A 22,500-nucleotide genomic window follows, 5' to 3' on the forward strand; every position below is an offset into this window, starting at 1 on the left:
AATGTAAACCATTCATTCCCTCCCCCTAAATCTTTTTTCTACCTGGCTTCCCTTTCCTCCCCCTTCCCTTCCCACACCCTCCTTCCCTTCCTCTCCCCTGCCCTTTGCCCCTTGCTCCCTCCTCTCCCCTCTCCTCTCCTCTCACCCTCTCCCTTCCCCTAGTCACCCCTAAGTTCGGGTGGGTGCCTTGTCGATGAGATGGAAATGTTTTCACACCAATCTATCTTCTCGGACTCAGTAGGGCACCTGTGTCTTCGGCGGGAGGAGGAGGAGGAGGAGGAGGAGGAGGAGGAGGGAAAATGGTGGTGAATGGAGGGGCAACTAGGGGTAAAGTGGGGGATTTAGGGCTACGTAGAGGAGGAGGAGGAGGAAGAGGAGGAGCAAAAAGAGGAGGAGGATAGAGGAAGTAAGACCTTTAAAAGTAAGAAAGGGAGGAGAAGGAGTAGGAAGAAGAAAACAAGCAAGAGGACGGAAACAGAAGCAGGAGGAAGAGGAGGAGAAAGAGAAATAGAGTGAGGAGGAGGAGGAAGAGGAGGAAGAGGAGGGGAAGGAGGTATGAGACACAAGAGAGAAGAAAGAACAAGGAAGAAACGGGATATAGAGGAAACATATAGAGAAGAAATATGAAATAGAAATAAGAAAGAGAAAAAATGGGAAGGGAAAAAAGGGAATAAGGAAGGAGGAGGAGAGGGGAAGGACTGAGTACAGGAATATTAAGAGTTTAGGTACAAAATATGAGGGGAAAAAGAGAGGAAAATAGCGAAGAGGGGAGATATTCACCCTATGTAGATACACTTTACTATATAACATAAGAGAGGAGGAGGAAAAATGTTATTGTGAGAAAGAGGAGGAGGAGGAGGAGGAGGAGGAGGAGGAGGAGGAGGAGGAAGAGGAGGAATTTTTATTCTTAATTAGTTTTTTTCTTTATTTTTTTCTAAGATTATTATGTTTCCACTTTTTTTTCTCTTCCTATTTAGCAAAAGGTGTTGATGTTTATGTTTTTTTTTTCAGTTTATTAATGCTATTGTGAGGAGAGGAGGAGGAGGAGGAGGAGGAGAAGAAGGAGGAAGAGGAAAAGGAGAAGGAGAAGGAGGAGGAGCAGGAGGAGGAGGAGAAGGAGGAGGAGCAGGAGGAAGGGGCAGTGTGTTATTGGAAAAGGCAGGGAAGGAAGAACAGGGGCAGGCAGGGATGAGGTGGTTAATTTGGCAAAGGTTAGGGTAAGACAGGACTGGTTTGAGTGAGAGGATAGTAACAAGGTGGGTGCGAGGATAGTAACAAGGTGAGTGAACGTGTGGTAGGTTATAAGGAGCAGTGTTGTGTTTGGTGCTTTTATTATCGCTATCATCGTTATCGTCTTCATTACTCTCCTCTCGCTGCTTCTCATTGCACTACGAGTAAAGGCGGGGATCTCTATTATACTCATATCAAGTGTAATAAATTCCTCTCTCTCTCTCTCTCTCTCTCTCTCACACACACACACACACACACACACACAGACACACACAACCATCCACCCATCTATCCACTATCCATTCACCCATCCACCCACTCACCAACACATCCACTCACCCACTTACCCACTCACCCACCTACCCATTCACCCACGATCGCATTGCCTTCCACATCAACAAGCTTCATATTCAAGTACTCCAGCGTCATCAATCCCAGCCACACCCACTCCACCTACGCCTGCTCCACCTTCCCTCCACACACACACACACACACACACACACACACACACACACACACACACACACACACACACACACACACATTTCTCACTTTCCATACAGAGTCTCGACAAACACAAGCACGGATGTTTTTCTTTCCCTCTTTTTTTTTTTTTTTTTTTTTTTCTTTTTCGTCTTTTTTCAAGAGGGTTTTCTTTCCCCTCTCTCTCCTTTTTTTTCTTTTTTTTTCACTTTTCTTCTTTTCGTCTATTTATATTTTCAATCTCATCTTTGTTCGTCTTCCTCGTTCAGTTCTTGTCTTATTTTCTTCCTTTTTTTTCTTTTCTCTGGTTCTTTTGTTCTGTCTGTCTTTTTTTCCTTCATTCTCTTTTTCTTTTTTACTTTTTCCTCTCTTTTTCCCATCCTTCCTTTTTTCTCTTTCCTTCTTTCCTTCCTTCTTTCTGTCTTTCCTTTTTCTTCCTTTCTCTTTTCTCTCCTAGACCGGTCCACCTGCTTCTCTCCTTCCCTGTCTTTATTTTTTACCTTCTTTCTTCCCCACACTAGTCTCCTCTTCCTCCACTTGATTGTCTTTTCCCTTCCTCCTCCTCCTCCTCCTCCTCCACCTCCTCCTCCACACTCTTTCCTTTCCGCACAAATCCCTTCCTTAAATTCATTCTCTCCCTCTTTCTCACTCAATTCTTTCCTCCAGTTTTATCCCTACCTAGTTTTGACTCTATCCTTCCATTCCATTCTCTTCCCTGTCCCATCTGGTTCCATTCTCTCCATTTCCTCCTCCTTTCTCCTCTTCTCACTTCCCCCTCTCCTTCCCCCACCCGCTCTTTTGTGACCTGTAACCCTCGTCCCTCAAAAATGGCCCTTGATCCCCCCTGGTGGTCAGTTGCAGAGTTATCTCCTGAAATAGCTTGCCTGGGACTCTCTGATGGCGCTGTTTGTTGCGTCCTGTCACGGGTTTCCAGCGTGGTCATTGAACGAATAATTTATGAATGGTGTAAATAAACCTCATTCAGATTATTCAGCTTTTATAATAGGTATGTACCAGTATTTTTATTTTTTTTCCCCTTTTTTTTTATGGTACCAAATACTGGATATATTTCACGCATCCGTCCGTCTGTCTGTCTGTCTGTCTGTCTGTCTGTCACGCATGTTTGAATGTGAGTGTTTGAGTGTGAGGGATGAATATTTTCCTATCTTGTCCAGTCATTGGGTTCGTTCATGTGTATGTTCATTTGCTGTGTTAGATTAGATATATTAGCGGAAAAACATTAGCGCAAGTAATCCAGTTACATATATACTAGTACCAGCCCACACAGGGTTGCACAAACACGGTACCGCACTTACACACTCATTGCATTGTTACCTGGCGAAACTAAAACACACAGAGAGAGAGAGAGAGAGAGAGAGAGAGAGAGAGAGAGAGAGAGAGAGAGAGAGAGAGAGAGAGAGAGAGAGAGAGAGAGAGAGAGAGAGAGAGAGAGAGAGAGAGAGAGAGAGAGAGAGAAATCAAGTATCATATAGTAAACAAAAAAGAAACATTAATGCGTTGAATCCCTTAAGCGTCATGCACAACTCAAAAAAGAAAAAAAAAAGGTAAAAAATAAACAAGTCTAAAGTAATGACCTTAACTAGTAATGACCTTAACTAGTAGAGGAAACAAGGAAAAAAGTGGGTATGTAAGTAGGGAAAAACCTGGTCTCTGTTTTCCCCTCCAGATCTCATTACTCGGAGACCGCCAGCTGAGCGCACTGCCACAAATACCCGCCACTGTCTACTTTTACACATTCCGCTCAATTACTGGAATAATGTTTATACGAGAGAATCAACATCCTCTCCGGCCTTCAAGCAACTCCCTATTTTTACCTTGTTTTTCTCTTCTAAGCTATTCATGGACTAATATTATCACCATCGCCCTCTCTATCGCCCTCTTCTTCCTTATTTCCATGCCTGCTGTTTGTTTCTCTGTCTGTCTCTGTCTCTGTCTCTCTGTTTCTGTGTTTCTGCCTCTCTCTCTCTCTCTCTCTCTCTCTCTCTCTCTCTCTCTCTCTCTCTCTCTCTCTCTCTCTCTCTCTCTCTCTCTCTCTCTCTCTCTCTCATCCTCGCTGTCTTCTTCTCCATTTCCATACCTGCTGTTTCTCTCTCTCTCTCTCTCTCTCTCTCTCTCTCTCTCTCTCTCTCTCTCTCTCTCTCTCTCTGTTTTGATCCTAACTTCCTTAATTAACTTCCATTCTCAGCACCACCACTTGGCTAATCCTTTAAATAGGTCTCTGCTGCTCCCTGCCTTCCCTCCTTTTAACGAGAAACTTTCCCTTTATCGCTCACCTAAAACCCCAAAGCTAGATCTTCATTCCTACTCCTTATTCCAAGCGTCCTTCCCCCATCCTTCGTACTCTGCCTCCTTGTCTCCTTTCCTGTCTACTATTAACTTCTCTAGCTTCCTTTTTTTTTTTTACTCTTTATATATTACACTTCTATTTTTTTTCTTTCCGCCTTTTCCTCTTCTTTTCCATCTGCTATTAATGTTTTTTTTTTTAGCTCTTTTTCTATCTAGTTTCAAGGCTTCACTCTTCTTATCCACCTTCCCACTTCCACTTTCTCATCAAGGCAATCCACCAGCTTATGTCGCCCTCCATCTCTATTTATATCACTCAATCTCCCATTTTCTATCGTGGCTCCTTCCCTTCCTTCCCCCATCCACTTTCTGTCTACCTTGACTAAATCCAGTAGTTCATATCGCTACCTCTTCCTCCTTCCCTATCCCATCTATCTATTTTCCATCATATCCTTATTCTTTATTCCCTTCCCTCCTTCCACTCGCTGTTAATCCCATCAGTATAGCATTAAGTCACTCTCCTCACTAAGTCTTCTCCATCTCATTAATTGGTCTGTTCTAGGGTCCCTCTAACAGCTTTCCCCTATAACTGTCATGAGCTGCTTTGTTCCCCCACTCATAACAGGGCCTCCACCATCCACCCATTCTGATTCTTAAGGGAACTAACTCACTAGATTTTTGACCCACGTAAACGATGGTTAGAAGGTTCATCTCTATCATATGCAAGGCAAGTTTGTGGTTCTTTTGTGCTTGAAATGTTCTGCTGGTGTCGTTTCCTTGCTCTTGGGTCCATATTCAGAAACGCTTTGCTCTCTCACCACGACTATTTTCCAAGGCCACACAGATGATAAGCGAGGTTTTCAAGAATGTTGTTTTCTCTGGCTAATAATATTAGAAATCTTGTCACTCTCCCTCTAAAACCGTAAAAACACCTTAGAAAACTCGTGTGAATTTAAATAAAACTTTTTAATTAGTGGAGGTGAAGCACAGAAGTGTTTGAGAATACAAGCCTGGATCTCATATTTGCTATTCTCTTGTTTCTCCTCGTACTCCTCCACAAGGTTTTCAAGGTTCCATCAGCCAACAACATCCCATTCATCATTCTTTAATTCCACAAGGTCGCATGTCATGCCAGGAGGTCAAAAGTCCCTAAGGGCAACAAGCCGCCTGGTGACGCACATCCTTGCCATTTCCAGCACCGGCACCACACCTGCACCACTTTCCACACCTGTGCTGAACATTACCCAGAAAGAAAGGAGTTTCTACATATACCAAAAAGGACTGTAACTTGTATGTAGAAATCCAACGCTCTTATGATAAATTAAATGCATTCAAGTGTTGTGTTGCGTCATTTGAGTGTTATTTTTATGCATCTTGTACAAAATGACGGCGGGAAACACGCAATATTGAAGATAAGTAATATTTTCTTTTTTTTCATCAGTCTCTCTTCTTTCTTTCCTTCCTAATGCGTGAAAAGATGGTCTATTATTAACCCACAGGAATATTCTCTCTCTCTCTCTCTCTCTCTCTCTCTCTCTCTCTCTCTCTCTCTCTCTCTCTCTCTCTCTCTCTCTCTCTCTCTCTCTCTCTCTCTCTCTCTCTCTCTCTCTCTCTCTCTCTCTCTCTCTCTCTCTCTCTCTCTCTCTCTCTCTCTCTCTCTCTCTCTCTCTCTCTCTCTCTCTCTGCATCTCCCCTCAGGAAAGCCATTTGTTTTCTGTAATTGCGGTTATGGGGCACCAAACCTTGCGGGAAGAGGGGGAGGGGAAGTGAGGGGAAGAAGGAAAGAAAGGAGGTGAGGGAGCGAGGATGCGACGGTGAATGGGAAGCTGGAAGGACTGCAGGAGGAAGAGGAGGAGGAGGAGGAGAAGGAAGAAACGGAGGAGGAGGAGGAGGAGGAGGACAGAAGGAGGTGCGTCGGAGATGTGGAAGTCAGTGAAGATGATGGATGAAGTAATTGTTCTATTTGTTCTTTTTTTTTTTTGTCTCTTGCAGTCTTGCCTCACACACACACACACACACACACACACACACACACACACACACACACGAGAGATGATGTTTTTCTGCTAGGGTTAGAACTGGTGTGTGTGTGTGTGTGTGTGTGTGTGTGTGTGTGTGTGTGTGTGTGTGTGTGTGTGTGTGTGTGTGTGTGTGTGTGTGTGAAACCCTCCTCGACATAAGTGGCCTTGACCCCCAAACGCAAATTCCCTCCCACGTTCACTGAAGAAGATTCTCGCTAACGCTTACATTCCTGAAACGCGAATGAAGTACCTGGAACATTTAAACACAAGTGGCTTTGATTGCTGACTTGTTCACCTTTTCACACGATGCAAACTGGTAAAAGAGGAGGATTGTAGAAGCGTGGTGCCTAACTTTCGCACCTTCCATGGACACAAACAGCTAAAAATAAGAGTATATACATGTAACTGCCAATCTATTCACCTTCTTCATCTTCCCATGATATAAAAGAAAAGCGCGCCGGTTGTACGTAAGGGAGAGCAGATTGTATATAGGGGAGGAGATTGTACGTAGGGGGATCAAACTATAAGTAAGGGGAGAAGATTGTACGTAAGGGGAGCAGATTATACGTAAAGGGAGCAGATTGTACGTAGGGGAGCAAATTGTACGTAAGGGGAGCAGATTTTACGTAAGGGGAGCAGATTGTACGTAGGGGGAGCATATTGCAGGTAAGCTTACTCCCATGGCAATCTTCGTTAATTAAAATGTAAAGCAGGAGAGCGAAATTCCGATGCAGAAGTTGAACAGGCAATTAAGAAGAGTAATAAGTATAAGTCTTGTGAAGCTTCGCCCCTTGACATAATCTTCCACCTGAGGATGCTTACCTGCCACCAACAATTAATTACTTCTTAGCAGGTGCATTGCAAACAGGTGCGCTTCGCTTCCCTCAGCTGCTGTTACGTTAATATTTTTTCTAATGAGGGGATAGCTGACCAGGGCAACATAAAACGAAAAAAAAAAATGCCCACTTTGTTGTCAGTCCCCTTGTAGGTCCGAGAGAGTCAGTCAAAAGAAAGGGATAAATGTCTTGAAAATTGGTTAGGAGCTCCTGCATTTTTTTTTTTTTTTTTTTTACTTATTCCAAGTAGGCTTTTCACGGGAATTTATGGGCAATAAGGGGATGTTTTTGGTGTACCTCCTATCTAAAAGCCCACCAGTCAGGAAACCGTTGCCCGAGTGAGGAAGCCCAACCTACACTCGGACCGTGGACAGGATTCGAACCCGTGCGCTTGGAGACCCCTCGGACCCCAAAGCACGGATGGTTTCAGTGTACCACGGCGGCCTTTACGATGGAAACGCTCAGGTAAACACTCCACACAGGAATTTCTATCTAAGCTCATCTGAAGTGCAAATAATCAAACCCTTCAGTACTGGGGATGCATATTTACTGTGAGTTTTGGGTGTGATTAGACGGTTTTATTGACCTTAAGAAGAGTCTACGGAGGTAAGATTAACCCTTTCAGTACTGAGACGTATATTTACCTTGAGTTTTGGGTGTGATTTGACGATTTTATTGACATTGATAAGAGTCTATGGAGGTTACAAGATTAATGACCAGTCTTCACTATTCTAATCCCCACACGAGTTTCTGATGCTGTATAAAATCATCAAATAGTATCTCTTTAGCCCATAAACTCCCGTGAAAAGCCCACATTGTATAAATAAAAAAAAAAAAATAGTAAGCAGAATGAATACGGAAACGCGTCCTGGTACTCAGAGGGGTTAAGGGTTTATTTAGCATTCTATTGTATTCTATCTATGTTTGTGTTTGTGAGGAAAGATTTATGTGCTAATCTTGACATTAATTCATCCAGTTCCTTCCATTTTCGTTTTTCTTCTATTTATTATTCTTCCTATTAACTCCTTTTTATTCATTGTTCTTTTCTATTATCGCCTTTTACTCCTCTTTCTCCTCCTCTATTGTCTACTTTTCTTCTTTTTTCTTTTCTTACTCCTCCAGCGCCTCTTTTTTCAATCTCCTTTTGAATTTTTCTGTTCTTCACATTTCATTAAGCTCCTTCTTTTCACTCTTTCTCCTCCACCTTTTGTATTTCCCTCGTAATCATGCCACTTCTCTTCTACGTCCTTTACCTCATCTCTCTCTCTCTCTCTCTCTCTCTCTCTCTCTCTCTCTCTCTCTCTCTCTCTCTCTCTCTCTCTCTCTCTCTCTCTCTCTCTCTCTCTCTCTCTCTCTCTCTCTCTCTCTCTTACTTCATAACAATTCACTAGTCTAAGGTCCGTATTCAGAGACGCTTTACTTTCTCATCTCGACATTCTCCAATCTTTTAAGGCCACAGAGATTATTGGCGGAGTTTTCAAGAGGGTTTCTCCATTAAATAAAGTAAAGATCTCGTCAATCTACTTTAGAACAGTAAAAATACCATTAAAAATTTTCTGCTCTCTCACCAGAACTATTTTCCAAGGCCACAGAGATGATTGGCGGGGTTTCCAAGAGTGTTTCTCCAGTAAGTATTGTAGAAATCTTGTCAATCTGCCTCTAGAACCGTAAAAAAACACCTCACAAACTCTCGCACCATGAACAAACAAACAGACATAGAAGAATAAAGAAAAACAAATCGATAGAAAATATAATAATGAAAAGGATAACAAGAATAAAAATCAAAGAGAGAGACGAAGAGGAGAGAGAGCAGAGAGAGAGAGAGAGAGAGAGAGAGAGAGAGAGAGAGAGAGAGAGAGAGAGAGAGAGAGAGAGAGAGAGAGAGAGAGAGAGAGAGAGAGAGAGAGAGAGAGAGAGAGAGAGAGAGAGAGAGAGAGAGAGAGAGAGAGAGAGAGAGGGGGGGGACCTACTTCAGCCTATCAACACTTCAGGGCTCCAGGTACAAGCTAAGCCCAGATGGAAAGGAACCTCTGTCACCCTGAGACTCCCAAGGGCACATCAATCTTGTTACCTGAAGGAGAATGTATCACCTGTGCTCTCTCTCTCTCTCTCTCTCTCTCTCTCTCTCTCTCTCTCTCTCTCTCTCTCTCTCTCTAGTGCAGTATCACAAAAGAACATTACTTGATAGTCTGAAGGAGGAGGAGAAAGAGGAGGAAAAGAAGGAGGAGGAGGAGGAGGAGGAGGAGGAGGAGGAGGAGGAGGAAAATGCTGACGATGAAGAGATGGGGTGGTGAAGAATTATTAAAAGAGAAAGAAGAAAAAGAGAAGAAAGAAGAGGAGAACGCTGACGGTAAGATGTTTTAAAGTGTGTGGGAGTAGAGGAGGAGGAGGAGGAGGAGGAGGAGGAGGAGGAGGAGGAGGAATGGGAATACAAAGTAAGTCCAAACAGCAACAGACTTTAAGATCACAACTAGGATAACTATTGGAGGCTGTCAAAATAGTAAAGGAGGAGGAGGAGGAGGAGGAGGAGGAGGAGGAGGAGGAGGAGAAAAGAAGGAGGAGGAAGAGGAAAAGGAACAACAAAAAGAAAAAAGAATAAAAGAACACCAATAACAAGAACAAGAAGAAAAAGAAGAAGAGGAAGATAAGGAGGAGGAGGAGGAGGAGGAGGAGGAGGAGGAGGAGGAGGAGGAGGAGAGGTATATAATAAATGAAACCAGTAAAGAAAGATGCAGTAAGAAGCACACATTGATCACCTTTGCTCTTTGTTCAATATTTCCTGCTTCTCCACTTATTCTGTCTTCCCTTCATGTGGGTTTTCTTTTTCATCTCTCCTTCCACGACGCAAATCTGGGAGAGTGTTTGCAGTTAATGTCTGGTACCAACACCTGAGGCAGCCCAGTGACCTAATGAATCTCTCTCTCTCTCTCTCTCTCTCTCTCTCTCTCTCTCTCTCTCTCTCTCTCTCTCTCTCTCTCTCTCTCTCTCTCTCTCTCTCTCTGTCTATCTATCTATCTATCTATCTATCTATCTATCTATCTATCTATCTATCTATCTATCTATCTATCTATCTCTCTCTCTCTCTCTCTCTCTCTCTCTCTCTCTCTCTCTCTCTCTCTCTCTCTCTCTCTCTCTCTCTCTCTCTCTCTCTCTCTCTCTCTCTCTCTCTCTCTCTCTCTCTCTCTCTCTCTCTCTCTCTCTCTCTATATATATATATATATATATATATATATATATATATATATATATATATATATATATATATATATATATATATATATATATATATATATATATATATATATATATATATATATATATATATATATATATATATATATATATATCTATATATATCTATCTATATCTCCGCTCTCCCTCTCTGTATTCCTGCCTCCCTCCTTCCCTCCTCTCTCTCTCTCTCTCTCTCTCTCTCTCTCTCTCTCTCTCTCTGGCAAATTCTCACGGCAGCATTAAGAGGACGAAAAGAGAGAAAAACAAATTTAAATTCCCTTTTCCTCGTGTCTATTGGGATTGAGTCTCCTCCCCAGGCAATCCTTCCCATCCTTCCTCCTCTCCCTTCCTCTCCCTTCCTGTCGTCCCCAAGTGCCAGTGCCACTCCCACAGCCTCTCCGGAATCCTCTCGCTTCCATTTCTCGCTTCAGAAGACCATTACAAGCGCCAATTCTTCTCAGGGTTAGTAGGTTGGCGGTGACGCGACCCTCTCCCTCCCTCTCCAGCTGAGCAACTGACCGCCACAAGCAGAGAAAACCTGGAAACGATGGCCAGAGTTTGAGCGCGTGAAAGTAGTAAGGGTAGTATATGCATCTCCTTCTCGTGTGTGTGTGTGTGTGTGTGTGTGTGTGTGTGTGTGTGTTGGGTGACGAGCGTGGAGGTGACGTGCAAGGGACAGTCTTTAATATGAGGTGACGGAGGGAGGAAATTAGGACATAGGGACATTTTGCAGCTTCAGAGAAAAATGCAGGAGGAGGAGGAGGAGGAGGAGGAGGAGGAGGAGGAGGAGGAGGAGGAGGAGGAAAAGAAGAAGCAGAAAGGCAAAGTATACAAGGATGAAAAGAGGAGGAGAAGAGGAGGAATGAAGAAATCCAAAAAGACAAAAACACCAAGATGAAAATGTAAGAAGGAATGAAGGAAGAAAAAGAAAAAAAGAAAAAAGTAAAAGAGAGCCGTAAAAATGGAAAACGAAGGAGGGAGAAGAGCAGAGGAAAAAAAAACATCCCCAAAAAAAGAAAACTAATATGAAAACGAAGACTAATGATGAGAGAGAGAGAGAGAGAGAGAGAGAGAGAGAATGGTGACCAGCTGTATAATATTAAGGAAGCGGTTAGTGGAAGTCATGGGAAATAACGGAGTGGACAAAAAAGGCAATAAAGAAAAAAAAAACAGTGGAAAGGAAAACAGTTCCCATCCATCACCTGTGACTTCGCTGGTGTGACGTCAAGAATGTGACCTCAGTGACCCTGCGTGACCTTTACCAATCACGTGACCTGCTGGAAGGGGCGGCTGGGGGTGGGTGGAAGGAGGGGGATGGAGGGCAGAGGGAGAGGTGAGTGATAAAGAAATATATAAATGTCTTGGAGAGTTAATTCATGTCATGGCTTACAAAGATTACACGTTCCTTGAGATTTATGTATGGTAGTATAAAATAAAGGTAATTTCCTACTAAATTTGGTGACTCTATTTGCTTGCATGTCCCTCGGTGCATCAAACAACGTGATGAGGTGATAAAACACATTAATGATGACTCTTATATTTACTGTAAGCTAAAAATAAAAGAAAAAACAAGATGGTTTTTGTGTGGATAAACAACATATTCTCTTTACATTCACTCAAACACATTCTTTTTCTAAACTTCAAAATTATCGTGTGTTCCTGTCACGGAGACTACTCGTACTTCGTCACCTGTTCTTTCATTGTACACTTCCAAGTCAAGATTCATTTGTACATTTTCATATTCATTCTGCTTACTATTTGGCGATTCTATAGAAGTTCAGATACTTAGGAGGGGATTAAAATTGTAAAGATTCTGGCCATTAATCATCTAACCTCCATATACCCTCCCTAATGTAAATCAAATCGTCTAATCGTGCTCAGACTCCTAATAAAAATGAGTCCCAATGAGTCCCAGTACTGAAGGGTTTAAACATATGAAATAATGAATAAATAAAAAAAAATTGACCTAAACTAACCTTATCTAATCTGACCTGACACTTTATTACCTGTTCTTCCTCTCCTACTTCCTGAGCCAAAATCTTTTTATACTTTCCAGCTTCAAAAACTTCACAAATTTAACATATTATCTTATTCATCGATGATTTTACGAAGGAAATCAGCTTGTCATCTTAACCCCTTCAATACTGAGACGCATTTTGACCTTCATTTTTGGATATGATTAGGCGATTTTATTTGCATTAGGAAGCATCTGTGGAGGTCAAAAGATTAATGGCAAGATACTTTACTATTCTAACCCCAACATATGTCTCTGAAGCTTTATAAAATCGCCGAATTAATAACCAGGATGAATTTAGAAACGCGGCATGGTACTGTGGAGGTTAAACTGCTATACTGTAATCTCCTCTTTACATTACTCTTCCTTTTCAAACTACGATATATGTATTATTAAGACTTATGTGGCCAAGACCGCCTTGTCATCTTTAACTGCTGGGCTAAACTCCTCCTTCCACTCCTCTTCCGTTCCTAATCCATCTCTTTGCGAACACCCCATCAATGCCTCTCTCCCAGCTGCTCCTTCACTCCCTCAACCACCTCCTCTTTCCCCTTATCTCCAGCCCCACCCCTCACCTTCTCCCTCTCTTCACCCTCCCATCCCCTTTCACCTCCGACAAGAAAATGATAAATGACCCAATAAATTTTCACCGAACAGCAAAGTTCGACAGTTCCAGCGACGATGGGACGACCTGAGGAACTTATTGATACAGATCGAACACTTGGAACGACCAGAGACGACCCGCCAGTGCCCGCTAAGACTACCCATAAGAAGATATATTCGCGGCATAAAGAGCTAACATCAAAAATCTAATAAGGTTCCAAATATTCATGGAAAAATCCTCTTCCCTGATCCCCCATTCCATATTTCACGGATTATTTGGCGTGGAGAAAAAGATCGATATGGCATGAATCTAAATGGAGTTATAAATTTGTGGCGGGAAAAAAAGTGGAGGTGAGAGATAGGAACAGACAGACGGGCGCGTGAAAAACAGGACTGCCTACAAAACACAAGCTCGACTCCTTCACGACGGCAGCTTCCTCTTATACGTGCCTCGTTAAAGGGTTCCGTGCAGAGTTCAGAGTTTACTTAAGAATATAATTTTCGAAAGACAATACTGACAGAAAACACACACACACACACACACACACACACACAGAGAGAGAGAGAGAGAGAGAGAGAGAGAGAGAGAGAGAGAGAGAGAGAGAGAGAGAGAGAGAGAGAGAGAGAGAGAGAGAGAGAGAGAGAGAGAGAGAGGTACACAAACTTCTACTACACTATCATATACACAAACTCTTCACGGGAACGTCAGCCAAGGCCGTCATCCAACCTCCCGGCGTGCGTCTGATAGCGGCTTTCAATATTGCCAAACTTGCAAATATTACCGGTGCTTCAGACTCGTGGCGGGGCGGGACGGGGCGAGGCTGGCCGGGGAACTATTGAGACCACCACGCCACCACACCACCAGACACCTTTTGACCCACGTACATCGATCCCAGTGGCCTCCCCTCATTTTCTACTTCATTATTTCTACCCCTTCTAAGCCTATACAGACAACGAGGGAGAGGAGCACGGCCGGTGGGTCTGAATCTACATCCCGCGCACCTACTCCTTTAATGGCGAGGGAAGAACAAACTGGAGATTCGTGATAAATATTTCTCTGATTTGTGTCACGTGTAACTTTTCCCTTTCTCCTCCTTCCTCTCCACGTGTTTGTTGACGTAAATGAGGTAAGAGTGGTCCAGAAATGCCTTAGGAATTCCCTCATTGTGCCAAATCAAGTGAATAACCCGATAATTACCAAAGGGTGCACTGAATATAGCTCATTATCCCATTTTCCCTGAGTGAGTGAGTGGACGAAACTCCTAATTGGGTCTGTGAGCTGCGCCTTGATGAGGTGAATGAGGAGCACCACCTATCGCCATTCACTGTTCAGGGAAGCTCTTTTTTTTCCGAGTATTTAAGCATGCAAGTGGTTTGTAATTTGCCGGTAAGGATTCATGGGAAAATTAAACATGCCAGGTTCATTAGATTTACTGCCAGTCACTCATTTTCTGCCTGTTTTATTTCACTTTCATACACACGCACTTGTAAACACACACACACACACACACACACACACACACACACACACACACACACACACACACACACACACACACACACACACACAGGAGAGAAGAGGAAGAGGAGGAGGAGGAGGACGAGGAGAATAAAGGCGTGATGAGAGAGCAATAACAGAGACACGAGGGAAAAGCGAATATTTTACATTTTTCAGAATTCCCATGTGACTCCAGTGGTTTAACAAGAAAATTAACAACTCTCTCTCTCTCTCTCTCTCTCTCTCTCTCTCTCTCTCTCTCTCTCTCTCTCTCTCTCTCTCTCTCTCTCTCTCTCTCTCTCTCTCTGCTAAACTTCAGTGCAGAATAATTCCTTTCATTTTCTCCCCTTGTGTTAATACTAAGTGACCAAACTGCTTAAAATGCCAAGGAAACACAGGAAAGAAAGGAAGTCTGGCTGTGTAGAGCAATTGTGCACTTATTTTTCTGAGAGAGAGAGAGAGAGAGAGAGAGAGAGAGAGAGAGAGAGAGAGAGAGAGAGAGAGAGAGAGAGAGAGAGAGAGAGAGAGAGAGAGAGAGAGAGAGAGAGAGAGAGAGAGAGAGAGAGAGAGAGAGAGAGAGAGCTCATGATGGGATTAATTAGTACAGCTCATCCAGTATTAATGGATTTAGAATTGGAGTTTTCTGGGTCAACATTTTGAACACGACACAATAAGATGAAATTAAAAACTAACACATAAATTCCCACTGAGACACACACACACACACACACACACACACACACACACACACACACACACACACACACACACACACACACACACACACACACACACACACACACACACACACACACACACACACACACCTTTCCCTCCTCACTACATCAAATATGCATGTAGACACTCGCCTTAACTAACTCTACAATCACTCATAAAGAATAAAAACACAACACGTCTTTCACATCAGTATCAACAGATTAACATAAACATTACTCAAAACTTAACAAGAGCAAACTCTCCTCTTTACCATCTTTATAAAGCACATCACGGCATGGCGACTGTTTATCTCCCTTTCACTAGCCAGACAGACCTTCCATCTCGCTCACGAACGCCACAGATCATCCCAGAGACACTATTGTTGAGCGGGGATTGCGAGGCTGCAAACAAAGTGAAGCTCTATATGTGTCAGGCAAGAGAAAAGACCACAAATCGACCAGCCAAGAGAGGAACCAATACTGTTGTTTATATCAAGTGATGAAAGGAGTTTAGCCTCTATGTGCCCAGCCAAAGAAGCGATGATTGCAGGTGTAAGGCCACGTGTATTGATGCAGGTGAAGGACGGACGTGTGGCGGTGTGGAGGAGAGGATTAGGGGGAGGAGAAAAGACAGGCGAGGAGAGGCTGAGGGTTAAACAGAGGAAGATAAGAGGGGAGTCAGGCACTTGAAACTCACTAGTCCCTGAGTTATCCCCGCAGCATACATTAGGCTGAAGAGGTGTAGGCCAATAAGTGTGTGTGTGTGTGTGTGTGTGTGTTTCACTGTTTGATCTGCTGCAGTCTCTGACGAGACAGCCAGACGTTACCCTACGGAACGAGCTCAGAGCTCATTATTTCCGATCTTCGGATAGGCCTGAGACCAGGCACACACCACGCACCGGGACAACAAGGTCACAACTCCTCGATTTACATCCCGTACCTACTCACTGCTAGGTGAACAGGGGCTACACGTGAAAGGAGACACACCCAAATATCTCCACCCGGCAGAATCGAACCCGGTCCTCTGGCTTGTGAAGCCAGCGCTCTAACCACTGAGCTACCGGGCGTGTGTGTGTGTGTGTGTGTAAAGGGAGGGGGATCTTGAAAGGGTTTTCTTGTACTATTTTATAATAGAAAAAAGGGAAGATTACTTTAAATTTGTAACACGAGAGAGAGAGAGAGAGAGAGAGAGTGATGTTCATGTGTGTGTGTGTGTGTGTGTGTGTGTGTGTGTGTGTGTGTGTGTGTGTGTGTGTGTGTGTGTGTGTGTGTGTGTGTGTGTGTGTGTGTGTGTGTGTGTGTGTGTGTGTGTGTGTGTGTGTGTGTGTGTGTGTGTGTGTGTGTGTGTGTGTGTGTGTGTGTGTGTGTGTGTGTGTGTGTAACATCACCTTTCATCTGGCTTAACAACGCACTGATCATACTCACGTCACTAACTCGCTCAATATTTCCTGCCAACACAACACCACCAGTCGCCACACCAACATGCACACACACACACACACACACACACACACACACACACACACACACACACACACACACACACACACACACACACACACACACACACACACACACACACACACACACACACACACACACACACACACACACACACACACACACACACACACACACACACACACACACACACACACACACACACACACACACACACACACAGACACTCATCCAACATAAGCACTAGACAACCCACGAAGAAATAACCGTATTAAATCCAGGTGGGAAAGTAGGACACACAGGTGAAGGGGGTGGGGGGGTGAGGGGGAGGACACCTGAGAGCTACCTAGTCCACCTCAAGGAAATTAATTAAGACAAGAATACCTCTACATTAATTAGGCTGGGCAGGTAAGGAGGGCAAGGTGGAGGGCTTGAAACACTGATAGATGTCCCCAGTCAGTCACGCCTCGCCTTGCCTCGCACACTACCTCATTATGAACCCGCGGCACTCTCCCCACGTTATCAAATACATCCTCCCTCTCTCTCCCTCTTTCCCTGCCTCGATCCTATTCACAGTCTACAAGAAGCAATCAGTCTTAGGAGTTTTCGAGTTAGTGTTTATCTTTTATACAAGACAGTTCTTTGGGGATTTTTTGGTGTGTGTACTCTCTCTCTCTCTCTCTCTCTCTCTCTCTCTCTCTCTCTCTCTCTCTCTCTCTCTCTCTCTCTCTCTCTCTCTCTCTCTCTCTCTCTCTCTCTCTCTCTCTCTCTCTCTCAAGGCAATGACATGTTGAGATGTATCAATACTGAAAATACATTTAAAATAAACACACGACGCACGAGAGCACAACCATAAAAACATTTCAACATTTATCAGGAAAGCAAGCAGCTACTATTTAATTAAACCTAATTCCATGATGGATACGATACGCTATACAATTAATTTCACTCCCAAAACCTCCTCCTCCTCCTCCTCCTCCTCCTCCTCCTCCTCCTACTCCCCCTACACTGGGATTATGAATTCTATACCTACACAAAAAGAGAATCGAACCGCATTTATATTTTCCAATACTAAATGTTTTCTTCTTATAATTAGGTCAATATCCGTGAATGTATTATTGTTTCTTTACTGAAAAACTGTCAGCAACACAGCCCAGTCCTCGTCCTCAAGTGTGTGTCGACGCAGGACAAAAGGAGGAGGATATAGGAGGAGAATGAAAAGAGGGACACAAAGAGGGCAATAACAGTGACGGAAAGGATAATAACAACTGGAGAGAGGCACACGAAGAGAAAAATGTGAAAGAAACGACGAGGAATGAGCATGATGATAACGACAGCAAGGTGGAGTGGGAAGAGAAGTGAGATGGGAAGAGAAACAGCGAGGGAAATGGGACAGATAACAGAGAGAGGAGGAAGAAACGGGAAGGGAAACTTAATTAAGAAACCACGAATACGAGAAGTGAAAACAAGTGCGACTGGCAATGGCAGAACGACAAATAACAACGCGATCAGTAAGAAAGAAAATGAGATGAAAAGGCTTGCGGTAACGTGGCCGCGGCGTCACGACCTGCAAACATATTTCATTTTTGCTGTGGTTTTAAAATCTAACAGTCTGAATCTCACTTTTCTTTATTTCAGGTTTTTCAGCTTATATCATCTGTAATGTGAATAACGCAACTTTGATTTTTCTATTTCAGATTTGTGAGGGAGGCGGCGGGGCTTCTCAAGAGCTGCCGCCGCCAAGAGCCCGAGTGGGAGGCTGCGGGGCGCGGCAAGGCAAGTGTTTCAGTGACTTGCTACTACTCAGAGTCACGTCTGACTACTGTTTCGTGGCAAGCGAGAAGGATTTTGTTAGTGGATGTGTGTTCAGAGCGAGATGATGAAAAGTTCTCTGTGCGCGATGTGTCAGTGTTGGTGATGCCTGGGAAGCACCACACCGTGGGACTCTTCTGAGCCTCAGTCTTACTGCGGCGCAAAAAAAATATGGTCGTCCGCCATCCTTGAGCGGAGCGTGTCAATCCTCCAGTCCTGCGCTGCCCTCCACGATCATCTCACCCTCCTCCCTCGATGCTCGAGTGACACCATGATCCCGAGCATCACCGCCAATCGCTCGGCCAGCTGGAAAAAGCACATCCACAGTTTGTCTGGACTGCCCTCACCTGAGACTGGCCAGGACGACAGGGGCGTGAGTCTGGATGATACGCCCTTTCTCATTGACGGATCCACGCCAGATCAGACGGACATTGACTGGCAGCAGGCGAGAAGAGTGGCGGGACAACCCTCCCTTCCCTCCTGGTCTGTTGGGAAGCTTGGGAGCGTGGCCTCCAGTGAGGCGGAGGGAGGCGGGCGGTGGCTGTTCCAGACTGTGTCCAGGACAAGAGGAGAGGGGAGGGAGAGCTCCACCCTGGCCAGCGTGAGTAGCGGTCTGGCCACCTCTGAGCTGGACGAAGGTCACCACTCACACCACATCCCCGGCGCTGCTGGCGGCGACAGTGAAGGAGATGATGGCTACGTTATCAAGCTGTCGGGCGGCGCACACGAACAAGGCTCGCCAGCATGGTGGCAGCAGACGCCCAACACCACCGAACTGCTGCTGCTGGACGGGCCGCAGAACGCCTCTGAGTGGCTCAACGACACTCTGATGAGCTGGAAGAGTGAGAGTTCCCCGGCCCTCAACGTGTCCGTCACGTGCACCAACCTCTCCTTCAACGGGTCTGGCTGCCTGCAGGACGAGGCTCCTCCATTTGAGGTGACGCCGGAGGGCCTCGCCCTGTGCCTGCTACTTCTCTTCTTTGCTGTGTCTACCATCTTCGGCAACGGCCTGGTGATCGTGGCCGTGGCCCGTGAGCGGTACCTGCACACCGTCACCAACTACTTCATCATGTCTCTGGCGGTGGCTGACTGCCTGGTGGGGGCGCTGGTCATGCCCTTCAGTGCCCTCTACGACTCCTTTGATTACTGGCCGTTCGGCCCAGACTTCTGTGACGTGTGGCGCAGCTTTGACGTGCTCGCCTCCACCGCCTCCATCCTCAACCTGTGCGTTATCTCCCTGGACCGCTACTGGGCCATCACGGACCCCTTCAGCTACCCGACCCGCATGTCGCCCAAGCGGGCGTGCATGCTCATCGCACTGGTGTGGGTGTGCTCTGCCCTCATCTCTTTCCCTGCCATCGCGTGGTGGCGGGCAGTGTCTGAGCCGCATCCAGTGGGCGCCTGTCCCTTCACAGAGGACCTCTCCTACCTGGTGTTCTCCTCCACCATCAGCTTCTACGGGCCGCTCTTCGTGATGGTGTTTACTTATTTTCGCATCTATCGCGCAGCGACGGAGCAGACTCGCTCCCTCAAGCTCGGCCAGAAGCTGGTGTCTTCCCTGGGTGATGGGGAGATGGAGCTAACTCTCCGCATACACCGAGGGGGCGGCGGCAGCAGCTCTAACAGCACAGGCAACGGCGTGCACCGCACCCACTACGCGGCGGGCAAGACGTACAGCTGCTCTCAGGAGAACGGAGGCATAAATCACCCTCAAAACACAAGCCAGTCTCTGGAGGACAGTGAGGCGTGTCCGCTCGGAGCGTCCCTGCACGAGGGCACTTCTCCAGACAGCTCTACCAAAGTGGTGTCACGAAACCTGAAAAACTTCTCCATTTCACGTAAACTGTGTAAATTCGCGAAGGAGAAGAAAGCGGCAAAGACCTTGGGCATTGTGATGGGCGTGTTTATTGTGTGCTGGCTGCCCTTCTTCGTCACCAACCTGCTCTCCGGCCTGTGCGGGGAGCGGTGCATCAGGGAGCCCGCGCTGGTGGACGGCGTGGTCACCTGGCTGGGCTGGATCAACTCCGCCATGAACCCTGTGATCTACGCCTGCTGGGCCAAGGACTTCAGGAGGTGAGTATACCTAAAACTACTCATGTTCCCTCCCGCCCTTCACTTCCTCTCCATCCCATGGCACGCCCTCTGCACATCTTTCTCAAACCCACGCACTCTGAGTGCACGCCGCCACAACACTACTTGTCCGCGCTATGTAGCCACTGGGAGTCCTATAGTAAAGATCAATACCATCCCCTACACACACAAACAGAAACACACACACACACACACACACACACACACACACACACACACACACACACACACACACACACAATCGAGAGGGCCGGGTTCGAGTCCCGATGAGCGGCGAGGCAAATGGGCAAGCCTCTTAATGTGTGGCCCCTGTTCACCCAGCAGTAAATAGGTACGGGATGTAACTCGAGGGGTTGTGGCCTCGCTTTCCCGGTGTGTGGAGTGTGTTGATGTGGTCTCAGTCCTACCCGAAGATTGGTCTATGAGCTCTGAGCTCGCTCCGTAATGGGAAAGACTGGCTGGGTGACCAGCAGACGACCGAGGTGAATTACACACAGATACACACACACACACACACACACACACACACACACACACACACACACACACACACTATAATTAACTCTACTTTACCTCCTCCTCTTCCATCTTGGCGAAACAAAGCAAAGACTCGACCCACATAAACTCACAACAAACCCTCGCAATACTTCCACAGACCTCGACCCTAAACGCCTTCCCCTCTGCACCCACACAATGAATAAGCAAATAAGTCCATCACATAAATAAATAGCAAGATGAAATGGCCAAGTAACCGCAGTAATAAAGCTGGGAGGTCGCGATCAACCTTTTGGCACAGCGGAGGAGGAGAAGAAGGAGGAGGAGGAGGAGGAGGAGGAGGAAGAAGAGCAGGGATCAGATGACGCTGTTTTGCGGTGTGTGGGGAAACGTTTACTCAAGAGAAACGCTTCGCTCAGCACGGCCAAAATTCAGCAGAGCGTCATGCCCGCTTCGCCTTTCTGATATTATCCCAACGAACATATTTTTCCTCCTCTTAGCCGGCGATAAAGTCAATGGAGCGAGCGGCTTGCGTGGGAGGGGGGTGGAGGGGGAACGGGAAGCGGGAAGCGGGAAGCGGGAAGCGGGGGAGAACGAGAAGAGGAAGGAGAAAAGGTCAGGAAGATGGACGGAATATCGCGACGAATTTCCGCCTCTTGTTGTATCCTCTAAAGAGATTAATTTTTCTCTCCTCCTTATTGCTCCTCCTGTCCTCCTCCTCCTCCTCCTCCTCCTCCTCCTCCTCCTCCTCCTCCTTCCCTCCTCCTCCTCTTGTACCTCTCTTCTGGCAAAGTATCCCGGGCACAGGCACAAGTGGCGCTCGTTGCAGTGCGGAGATGGTGAAGAAAAGAGCAAAGAAGTGAGAATTATAAAAGAAACTGGCGCAAGAACATGGAAGTGATGAATGCTTCCGTGACGACACTGTTTTGTTGTGACGAGAGAGAGAGAGAGAGAGAGAGAGAGAGAGAGAGAGAGAGAGAGAGAGAGAGAGAGAGAGAGAGAGAGAGAGAGAGAGAGAGAGAGTTACATATTTATACAGAAACATAAGTAAAGACAAAAACATACACTTGATACTCCTTCCTTCTTTTTCTTCTTCGTCTTCGTCTTCTTCTTCTTTTTCTTCTTCCACTTCCTCTTCATCGCAGCTTTCCCAGTCACTCCTCCTCCTCCCCCTGGACTTGCCTTTTCTCCTCCCATTAACACCGATATCCATCTTTTTTCTGTAAACAAAAACAAAAATTAAACGATAAACTAAACTAAATGAAAAAATAAAAATTCAATACATCTAAAATCAATAAGTCAGTACACACGCACACACAGACATAGAAGTAGACGAATAGAGTCGAATATGAATGAAGCAAACACACCTGCCACGCCCTTACACACTACACAGCTTCCTGGTCTGCATTGAATACCATCGCCTTTAATATAATGAGGTCACTTTTCTTCCTGAACCTCTTGTCGTCCTCCTTTTCTCCTCTTTATTCCTTTACATCCATCATCTCTCTCTTCTCTTGCTTTTATTTTCAACCGTTTTCATATTTTTTATCTGCATTTTTTTTCTTTCTTCGTCTCTTATTTCTTCAGTTTTCTTTATTGTAGGTCAGAATTCTATCGGTCTTCTCTTCTTTCCTCCCGTTTCCTCCTATAGTTCTGCTAAGTTACCCTCCTCCTACTCTTCTCTTATTTCCTTCACCATCTC

At 45.4% G+C, this 22,500-nt stretch overlaps 1 protein-coding gene and 1 long non-coding RNA gene across 3 annotated transcripts in view; one reads left to right on the forward strand and one right to left on the reverse strand.

The window, feature by feature from the left end:
- Nucleotides 1–22,500, forward strand: part of LOC123508141 (dopamine receptor 2-like) — a 201,489-nt gene that overhangs the window by 93,263 nt on the left and 85,726 nt on the right. For both annotated transcript variants that reach the window (XR_006675870.1, XM_045261664.1), the window contains exon 2: nucleotides 18,098–20,285. Coding sequence is in view for 1 of the 2 variants with exons in the window: in XM_045261664.1 (XP_045117599.1) it covers nucleotides 18,484–20,285 (1,802 nt within the window). In the remaining variant the exon portion in view is untranslated. The remainder of the gene's footprint in view (nucleotides 1–18,097; nucleotides 20,286–22,500) is intronic.
- Nucleotides 21,879–22,500, reverse strand: part of LOC123508142 — a 60,753-nt gene continuing 60,131 nt past the window's right edge. Inside the window, exon 2 of the long non-coding RNA XR_006675871.1 lies at nucleotides 21,879–22,018. This is a non-coding gene — a long non-coding RNA (uncharacterized LOC123508142). The remainder of the gene's footprint in view (nucleotides 22,019–22,500) is intronic.

Source organism: Portunus trituberculatus, chromosome 24, assembly GCF_017591435.1.
Source record: "Portunus trituberculatus isolate SZX2019 chromosome 24, ASM1759143v1, whole genome shotgun sequence".
In the NCBI taxonomy this organism is placed as follows: domain Eukaryota; kingdom Metazoa; phylum Arthropoda; class Malacostraca; order Decapoda; family Portunidae; genus Portunus; species Portunus trituberculatus.